General features: G+C 34.3%; 1 protein-coding gene across 1 annotated transcript; it reads left to right on the top strand.

The window, feature by feature from the left end:
* Nucleotides 1–5,206: 5,206 nt before the first annotated feature.
* LOC114163126 (two-component response regulator-like APRR1) lies at nucleotides 5,207–10,709 on the top strand. The gene is made up of 6 exons (XM_028047227.1): nucleotides 5,207–5,898; nucleotides 6,392–6,553; nucleotides 6,656–6,789; nucleotides 7,618–7,785; nucleotides 8,975–9,071; nucleotides 9,353–10,709. The coding sequence occupies exons 1-6, from the start codon at nucleotides 5,730–5,732 to the stop codon at nucleotides 10,303–10,305; spliced, it is 1,683 nt and encodes a 560-aa protein (XP_027903028.1). The 5' UTR covers nucleotides 5,207–5,729; the 3' UTR covers nucleotides 10,306–10,709.

Raw genomic sequence — 10,709 nt, forward strand, 5'->3', positions numbered from 1 at the left:
AACAGGAATTGAACACACACCCTTGCAATTCCAATGTCAAGGCACAACCAATTCAACCAAGTCACGTTTGTGTTAATTCCTCTAATTCTATAATTACGTTATCAACCAACATAATCATGCATATTATTAAAATTAATAATAAATCAAATAACACATACATGACATACATAGGACTCAAACCCAAGTCCTTTCACACAATCAAAATACTCTCAACCATTTGAGCTACTACTTTTCCACATCACAACAATTAACATTAAATACCATAAAGACTTCTACTACCCGCATTTATTAAATAATTATTTATTTAATTATTTAATTTTCCCGGGTCTTACACAGGTTAGCCCGACCCAACTTGATTTTAACGAACCAGAGACAAATTGGGCCTAAACTGGTCGGGTTGGCCCGTTTTGCCATCCCTAGTTAGCATTTAAAAAGAATGCCATTAATAAACAAATGTTCTCTCACATGCATCATGAGATGTGAGAATGACTAACATTGTTAAAAGTGCTTTAGATTAGGGTTTTTATTGACCACAAACAAATTTGATATGTACTTCTGACTAATATATAATTACAAACATAAGGTAGCTTGTGTCTTTATTCTTAAACATAATTAACAAATTTTAATCCATGTCATTTGAAAGTACACCAACCAAAATACATTAAAAAAAGGTGACAAAAGTCATGCCATTCAATAACAATAGGCCCTACAGAGGTTGTTTGAGAAACATACCCTTAATTGACTTCATTCAATTACCATCCACACTTATTCCAAATTCTCCTATCAAGGCATTTATCATGTTGAACATCTTCTTGGAGCTTCAGATTGATTGCCAAGTCAATGTCAGCTACCCCTTCCAATATTTCTTGCACCAAAAAACATAAGCTAAAATTTGAGTACTCTATAATTTAGAGTTTTACATTACTTCTATGAAGCAAGAATCACAAAATAGAACAATTGTAACTTAAACACATAAAAGGGTGAAAAGGAAAAAGGCAAGAGAATTAAAGCCTTCAAAAAGTCTATAAAGTGCTTTATTCACAACAATCATGAAGAGAAAAAGCATCAAGTTAGTTCTCGGTTTTAATTAAAAAGTGATCAATTGGGGAGACGTCATTCCTCACCTAGAACATGGAGGCATCCAACTTGCTTTCCTGAATTCATGTCTATATATCTTCATTGGAATTCCATTTTTTCCAGTTGCAATAGAGGTTGTATGACTGCCAGATGAAGATGCACAACACCATCATCCTTTCCTCGCACTACAATCTGCACTATAGAAATGACCAACCTTTAGTCATGATAAGAAAAACTCTTTTGATAGAAACTATATTAGAAATAACCAACCTTTAGTCATTATGAGAAGAACTCATTTGACAGAAACTATGATGCACCACAAAAATAATGAACAAATTGGTTTACTTTAACCCCCACATAATGCACAAACTGAAAAACACTAATCATTACCAGAGGTAGAAAAGCCCGAATTAACGCACAGTAAGACTAAATTTAAGGTAGAAATGTTAGGAGCGCAAATATAGAAAAAAGTGCGATAACAATTGAAAATAAAACAATCAGTAATAGAGGTGCATAAAACTTTGGATTAATAAGCAAAATAGAAATAAAACTAACAGTATATTTGAAAAATATGCCTACATTGGAACCTAATTTGGGATGAATCACTCCCACAATATGCCATTGATTTCTCTGTTTCCTCTTGATCATTCAACAAAAGTGATAATAGCCAAGCATTCCAACAACTATAGAAATAAATGGCATTGAAGAGAGAAGATTTTGAATCAATGTCTCTAATGAATCATAAGGCCAATTTTAAGTACAAAAGACTTTCCAAAATATTCAAACTAATACTAAATGTTAAATTTCATGAGAAAGTGATAGAAAGTTGAGAGTATTGAGGAATCTTTGGCATTTTGATATCTAACCACTGAGAGCTTGTCAAGAGTTTATATATACTTCTAGAATAAGTTGAAATTGTAATAATTAGTTACAACTGATTAGAAACATAAACACAACAGAAGTAGTACCAAATGCATAAAACCTATGCATAGCTTTTGGCTTGTAAAACTAACAATAAGCCAAATTATAGTCCATGAGTAGTACCAAATGCTTGTAGTATTTTAGATATCTCAAATGATCACTTTCGTAGGAATACACTACATTAAAAGCACTAAACGAAGTAGTAGTACAACCAACACACAAAGCCAACAACATTTCAATATTAAAATATAATGATGTTGTTATAGTGAAAAGGTCAATATTTAAAGTAAGTTCATGCCCACTAATACCCTTGCATTAAACTAACACATGGAATTGAAGTATAATATCATCATTTCCTCTGAAACTTGCTAACAAATGATGCAGAATTGCCAACTTTCAACTAGTTCTTCCATTGGGATTTTAGTAGAGTTTCTAAACACCACATGACCATGCATTTGATGTTGCACCATCATAGCCCTATTATTAACAAACTGGAGAGCAATTGAGATGTATAAAAAGATATATAAGGAACCATTAGATATCGCAAAGATATTGAGATGTATAAGGAACCATTACTAAAATGTGATATTGCCACTGCTGCAATCTATGAGGGTCTGAACTCTATGAAGTTAATTCATGCATTGGATTCCCATTCCTTAAATTAACTACCAAGCAATCTTTGAATTGCTGTACTTACATGCATTCTCCATTTCAATGTGTTCAGAACAAAAAGCTTCATTCTCTGAATTGTTTTGGCTTCAAATATATACTTAGATTCACCCACCTAATTAGAAAAAGAAAGATCAATACCATAGCAAAGATATTGAGATGTATAAGGAACCATTTCTAAAATGTCATATTCATATGACTGATATACTACTATACAAAGTCAGTGAGAAAATGCGCCACAACTTATTCATACGAAACCAACAAAACTACTTATTTCTTGTTAAGCTCGGTTCTTACTTTATTCGAACACATCCCGTGCTTCCTCCAATATCAGTTTCTACTTAGAACTGTACAACTAATCTTGAAAAACCCTCTGAATTTGCCATCCAACCAAGTTTTAATTAAACCAAATGAAGCCTTAAATTCAATTAAAACATTAGAGCCAAATCATTAGCTTATATAAAACTCAAGTGGTTTCAAATGAAATTTTTTCAAATCCAAACAAATGAACAAATTATGCAACTTCTCGAGCAATCACATTTCTGAAATAATAGTTACAAATTACAAAATCACATTCAATAATTAGACACACTAACTCCTAATTAAATCACCAAAGTCATTACAATGATAAAACATAACTGCACACAAACATTAACACAATCATAAAATGAAAGATAACCACATACTCAATTCCAAGATGAACATAACTACACAAAAGAATCCCAAAATTTAACCATTTTGCTAGATGAAAACAAATACAAAGGGTTTGAATACCAAAAAAATCAACTAAAGTAAAATGGAACATAACAACCCTCCCAAATGCGGTTATGCGCTTAAAGAAAAAAAAGCAACACCAAACCATCTAAAACCCCCATAAACCATATGGTAAATGCTAAAACATCAAACCACAAAAATTGAATGCTAAACGCTAAAACCCTAACACAACGCAGATTCACAATCCAAACGTTAAAACACACATTCCAACCATACCCATTTACGAATACTAAAATTTCTTCTAACCAAACAACACTCCAAAACCAAAAGTAAAAAAATAAAATACCCATTCACAAAGACAAATTTTTTTCCATAGGAAAGTCGAGATCGAGAACCAAAATAAAAAAACTTTACCAAAACAAATAAAATTGGAAAGACAGTACACATTCCAACCAAACAGAAATCCAAACCAAAAAACCATACCCGTTTGAATATACACTACGAAAATGAAAGAGAATAAAAAGCAAACTTATAGTAGAACATTTGAAGCAACTGCGAATCAAGTGTAAATAAAGAGTGTAAATAAACAAATGCAAAACAAAAAATAAGCAACAACAAAAAATAGAATCCACAACCCACATCCCTCAATCCAAACACGAAATCACAAACATCACCAAAAGCATAACCACAAATTCTTGCAAACCCACAACCAAATGGAAACAAATTTCACAAAAGCACTGAAACACAACCACCGTCTAAGAAATCAACTATAAAACATACAAAATCCCACGACCAAAATCACTCACCTTGGACAAAAAAATGTAGTACATGGAAGAAGGAGAAAAAGAAGAAGTAGAAGCAGAAATGAAAACTGAGATGGAGCAACTGATGAAAAAAAGGAAAAGCAGAAAACTAATTTTAAATGACAATATGCATAGAAGATTTGAAAGAAACCATCACACTGAGCTACAGTGTTGGCGCCATCTGCATCTTCACTCTATCAGTGCATTAAACCAAATAAGAGCACTACCACGTGTTGATCACTAAGCTATGGGCAAACAATGAAAATTTGAACACTTAAATGGGGTTAGTAAAGTAATTTTTCTTATACATTGTATTACTATATTAGAATAGATTTCAATGCTAACAGGACTATATCTGATGTCACGCTTATATTTAAGAATTTAAGTGATGTATTTAAGTTAAGTTATATTTCTTGAGTTACATATTATTGTATGAATCTTCAAATATATTAGTGGAAGAAGGGCATAAATTTCTGATTTCTTATACAATAAATTTCCTAAAATAAAATGGTGAATATGTGTTTAACAAAGTGAAATATTTCATTATATTGTTAAAATTTTGATTTGATGTAAAAATTATATGAAAATGTTATGATTGAAAAATATGGGATAGAGAGATTAAAGTATCTTATAAGTTAATAAAAAAAAATGAAAGGTAGAATTTATGATATTAGTGATAATAATTAAATTGAAAAAATGTTACTTAAAAAATAAAATTGATAAGCTAAGTATTTTAATTAAAAAAAATAATTATTTATTAAAGAATAAAATTGAAAAATATGAACAAGGTGAATCTTTTATATACAAGTAAATTAAAAAAAAAATTCTTAATTTATAATTGTGACTTTTATTTATAATTATATTTTCTATTTTCTACTCAATATTTAACATATAACTATTATTAGAATAAAATATTTAGAAATATATTAGCACATGAAAATATGAAATTTGAGTGTGTATAGATTTGGTTGATAGTTGTGATGGGATATTTTGGGGACAGGCACTGGCCATTGTTGAATTTAGTTGAATGAGAAAGATCTGAGGGTGACGTGGCCTTCTCTCTATCTCTACCCAACTATCCACTCTCTCTCTCTTCCATGCTCTTGCGCTTTTCTTCGTCCCTTTCCACGTCCCTTTCTCCGCTACGCCACGCCCCGTGCGCACTGCCCCTCTACCTTAACCCAATCCGGCGCATATTAGTCACACCCTTTTCTAATCGCTTTTCTCCAAATAAAGAAAACTCAGGTTACCATGCTTCGTTTCGCCGACTCCTCTCACCCACTCTTTTGCCCCCTTTGCTAACGTGCGCCGTCTGAACGGTGCTCCTTGATCTTCCTCAGCTTTATTGGATTGAGGGAGTTCCGGATTCGCTGGGTGAGTGAGGGAGCTTTTGATTTGACGATGGTTTTGGTTGGCGGGTTACGTTGTGGAAATGGGGGGTCTTGTTGTGAGAGTTCTTTAGCGTCGTCGTTTTTATGTCAGGGGTAATGGGTAGGTGAGTGTGTGATTTTTGTTTTTTGAAAAAATTGATTTTTTGAGTTGGAGATGGAGTCTGGTGAGGAGATTAATTTGAATATAGAAAGTGGTGGTGGAAATAATGGGAAGAGTGGTGATGGGTTCATTGATAGGAGTAAGGTGCGGATTTTGTTGTGCGATAACGATTCCAAGAATTCTCAAGAGGTTTTCACGCTTCTTTTGAGGTGTTCTTATCAAGGTATGTACGGAGACTCAACTCAACCCCTTTTATAATTGCTTTGTTTTTTTCTTTGCTCCCTTTTTTCTACTTAGTTGTTTTTTCTTCTTGTGTGCTATATTTGCTTGCTGTGGTTTTGTTTATGTCATCTTTCAAATTCCAAAGGAAAAAAATGTTTTTTTTTTTGCGGTGTCTTATGAAAAGTATTAATTTGAATATGTTTCTAGAAAAAAGAGTACTTTGGAATCGGATTTTGTTGGCCAGTCTGCAGCACTTTGAAAGGACGTGTTAGTCAAACTTGAATTTCATTAAGCCAAGTTTGACTATAGTTCCTTTTGAAACTCGGCTGGTGTTCTTTGTGCTAGTGTTGGATTTCAATGAGTATTTGGAATAATCAGTTTTGCTATTTCTGTTTTGATACTCATTTGTTGAAGATGTATATATGTCAAAGATAAGTGCAATTTCACCCTGAGATTTTATATATATAAACCTCTTGATTCTCTGTGCTACACAGTGACTTTAGTAAAGTCGCCGAGACAGGTAATTGACGCGCTGAATGCAGAGGGGCAACATATAGATATCATACTGGCTGAACTTGACCTTCCAACAAAGAAGGGCATGAAGATGTTGAAGTACATAGCACGGGATAAAGAGTTTCGCAGAATCCCAGTTATAAGTAAGCTCTGGTTCTTTATATTGCTAAGAAATTAGTCAAACTCTTGAATTTAAGCAAATTATGTTATGCTCATCAATATTTTGAATATCTTGTTTTGATAAGTGATGTCCGCACAAGATGAGGTATCCGTTGTTGTTAAATGCTTGAGACTTGGAGCAGCTGACTATCTAGTAAAGCCCTTACGTACTAATGAACTATTAAATTTGTGGACGCACATGTGGAGACGGAGGCGCATGGTTCGTATTGGTCAACTTCATATTTATGGATGCTCCCCATTTTTTATTTTTCGTTTTATTAGTTTTCAACCTGTTGTCTGTAAAATTGATGCAGATTTGACTCACCACTGTTTTGTGCTGTCAACTTTTACCATCATATTATAGTCACTAGTTTTAGAAAATTAGGTTGTCAAGATTTAAGCCGCAGATGAACCATGGTTTGAATGATACGATATAATACATACTTTTTTGACATATTAGATGAGTAAGATATATTAGAAGTTTTGACTTTTTATTTTTTTTTTTTTAAGTTTTGAGGCTGATCTTGCCAATCTAAGTTCTACCAAAAGTTTTCTAAGTTTTAGTCAGTCAGTTTGCATTACTTTTTATGACAAAACGATTTGTCTAATTTTATATGGAACTATTAGAGGATATGCTTAAGCTTTGTAGAAGCCACATTGCATACCAATTATTGGGCTACCTCATCTGTGCAACAGTTTATGGGCAAAGCCAAACAACTTTATGTCTACTACCATCACACAGATATCAATTATAATTGATAATTTCGTTTTTGCATTGCATTATGTTATATACGTTGAATTTGTCAGATAAATTAGATTTTGGAAAGAATTAACGGACCTTGAGTTAATAGGAGGCTTCATATAGAAACAATTTACATAGATGTTGAATTAACTATACAATATGCATGGGATATAGAACGTTAGGCCTGTGCCTCCACTTTACCTAGCCTGATTCTGCTCTTTGCATGCTGGAACTTTTCTCTTGATTTTCCAATTCATGCTTAGACCTACCCAATTTGAAATTGAAGTTTTATATCTTTGCTTGCAGCTTGGACTTGTAGAGAAGAACATCTTGAGTTATGAGTTTGATCTTGTAGCATCAGACCCCAGTGATGCCAATACAAACAGTACCACCTTGTTCTCTGATGACACAGATGACAAGTCCAAGAGAAGCAACAATCCAGAGGTGGGATTGTCAGTCCAACAAGAGCAAGAGGTGAGAAGTATTTAAATAATGCAACAACTCAACCAACATGGTCACCAATCAATAAATTGTAAACTTTGAAATTAAGTTTATCCATGAAGGGGTAACATCAAGTCTGATGCCACTATAGAGATTGAATTATAAACCGGAAAGCATAGGTAAAATAAATTATTGATTGTGGAGCAAAGGCAATGACTGTGTTCATAGGAACTCAAACAATGAATCAGATTCAAGTTATAAATAAATTAATTCCCTAAAACCAATTTTAAGTAGCATCGCCATTGGAAATCATAAACAAAGCCTGGAAGTTTGTGAAGTGATACTTTGAAAAGTATTATTTTCATAGGAATTGAAGATATAAAAAGTCACAACTATCTTTATAGCCATTATTACATGTGGAATTTGTTTAGAGTTGATGTGAAATCATTCTTGTGTCTTAATAGTTTAACTTTAATCTTTTGGATAGTTCATAATATGTAAAGTGGGGTAGACTTGGATCCGTGTCATCTGTACTTGCAAATAAGTACAAATTCCCTCTCCTGACATTTGATGCCTTCCTCCTCTCTCCGCTCAGTGTAATGTCAGGACTCAAGTGAAAAGGGGGGTGGCTACCTGCAAAAGGTATGCTAGAAAACGAACAGTGCGATTTACCTCAGTATTATAACTGTTTATATAGGTTATAATGGACCTGAGAGCTTTTGGGCCTTTTTTACCTTTATTAACCTTTGGGTTGACCATACCTTTCTGACTATTTTAGCCTTTGCATCTTGATATACCAGACTCATTTTTCTAAAAGAAAGTTGTAGGTGGATTGTTTATTATTCACGCCTCAAGCCTGAACCACTGTTGCCATCTTGTATTGAGGGGGGTCATGCGAGAGATGTAATTTAAAATCCAGTCTTTACCAAACTATCTAATTTTTTTTCAGTGGTTATTCCTTGACATTTAGTATTTGTGTTTGCGTGTCTCCTCCACACAGATCGAAAGTTACTCCTGTAGTGCAGAAAAGGATACTAGTTATCTGCAAGTGTAAATGGGTTTAGATGTAGCATTCTCTATTACCTTTTATCGGTCAGGTATAAGCTGACATCATTATATGGGTGTTTAAGCCATGATTAGACATTATTATGTAGCTACTAATAACTTCAAATCACAAGTATTGTAGTATGTGGTCATTTATGCATATAATTTACTTTTTCAGTCTACTATTGCAATTGCGGCTGCTGCCGAGAAACCTCTAGATGCTCATGCATCAGAACACGGGCCTGAAGTCAATGGATTTAATGATCATCGAACAGGTGTGCTTCTTTTCTTCGTTTGATCTTTTTTCAATAGCCATAAATTATTTATTGATTTTTTGCTATAAAAAGTTACGTAGTGTAGCACCAACTACTTCTAAGTATGATTGTAGGAACTTGTTTTAAAATCACTTGTTCTTTACCTGCCTTTTATAGCTCCGTACTTTTTAATATCTGAACGGTTTAATCTGAATTGAAATTTGAGTTCCTGTGGTTGGAATTTTTTGTAGCACCTACCCATTTCAGTTTACTGTTTTCTCTGATATTTTGTAATTTTGTAGCACATTTTTCATCTGGTCCGAAGAAGAGTGAACTAAGGATAGGTGAGTCATCAGCCTTTTTCACGTATGTCAAAGCATCTATACTGAAGAGCAACTTTGAAGGGGTTGTTAACGTAGACAACAATGGTGCTGCACATGTGAGGATGGAAGTTATGCATCAAGCATGTGGTCAACAAGGGGTTAATGACCTTCAAACACGTGAAAATGGAGAGACCTGTGAAAGTCAATCGCAAGATGACTTACCCAGCAGCAGTAGTATACCTGATTCTCTCTCTATGGAAAGGTCTTGTACTCCACCTGCATCAATGGAAGTTTCCCCGCAAAAGCACAAGGAAGAAAATTTCCATCAGGGTGTGATGCATCCAAGAAATGGAACTCATTGTTCTGAGCATGAAGTGTCTGGCATGGCTTCCCAACATACTTATCCATATTATATTTCAGGAGTTGTTAATCATGTCATGATGCCTTCATCTGCACAAATGTATCACCAGAAGAATATGCAGGACCTACAGAATCATCCTAGTGCAGCTATGATTGCCCAGTACAGTCATCTTCCCCAAGGTGGTCCTCACGGACCAGGGATGACATCTTTCCCATACTACCCAATGAGTATATGCTTACAACCTGGTCAGGTTCCTCAACCCCATTCATGGCCATCATTTGGCAGCTCAAGTTCATCAGAAGCAAAATTAAGTAAAGTTGACAGGAGAGAAGCAGCACTGATGAAGTTCAGACAGAAAAGGAAAGAGCGCTGCTTTGATAAGAAAATTAGGTATGTTAACCGGAAACGACTCGCCGAAAGACGGCCTCGGGTGAGGGGACAGTTTGTCAGAAAATTAAACAATTCCAATGTTGATCTCAATGGACAGCCTGCATCAATTGACTATGATGAAGACGATGAAGAGGATGAAGATGAGCAGGGAGCTAGAGATTCTTCTCCTGAGGATGCTTGAGCATGTCAAAATTGCTACTTTTACTTCACAAAATGAAGGGTCAATCTATTTCTTCCTTCACTGATATTGTCCTGTCAAAAGGATTCCTTACTTCTTTTGGAAAGTTCTGACCAAAGCATCAAATTATTAGCATGAGCATGTGCATGTGCATGTGTTCTCATGTATCTGGGGTGCTCTTCCAATATGTACCCTCATCTTTTACAGTTGAAACAAGCTCAATGAATGATCCATCCTTCTGAGCTATTTCTGAAGGTTATGTCCACTGCGGCTGAGAGTATCATGCTTACTTTTTATTCAAACAGTTACAAGCAGCTTGTTTCTGCTTATTTTATGGAGAAATGTCATGACATTTTAAAAGGTTGACCTCAGAAATGAGTTATTTGTTTAACATTTTACTTTTATAA

Source organism: Vigna unguiculata, chromosome 9 (assembly GCF_004118075.2).
Source record: "Vigna unguiculata cultivar IT97K-499-35 chromosome 9, ASM411807v1, whole genome shotgun sequence".
Taxonomy (NCBI): domain Eukaryota; kingdom Viridiplantae; phylum Streptophyta; class Magnoliopsida; order Fabales; family Fabaceae; genus Vigna; species Vigna unguiculata.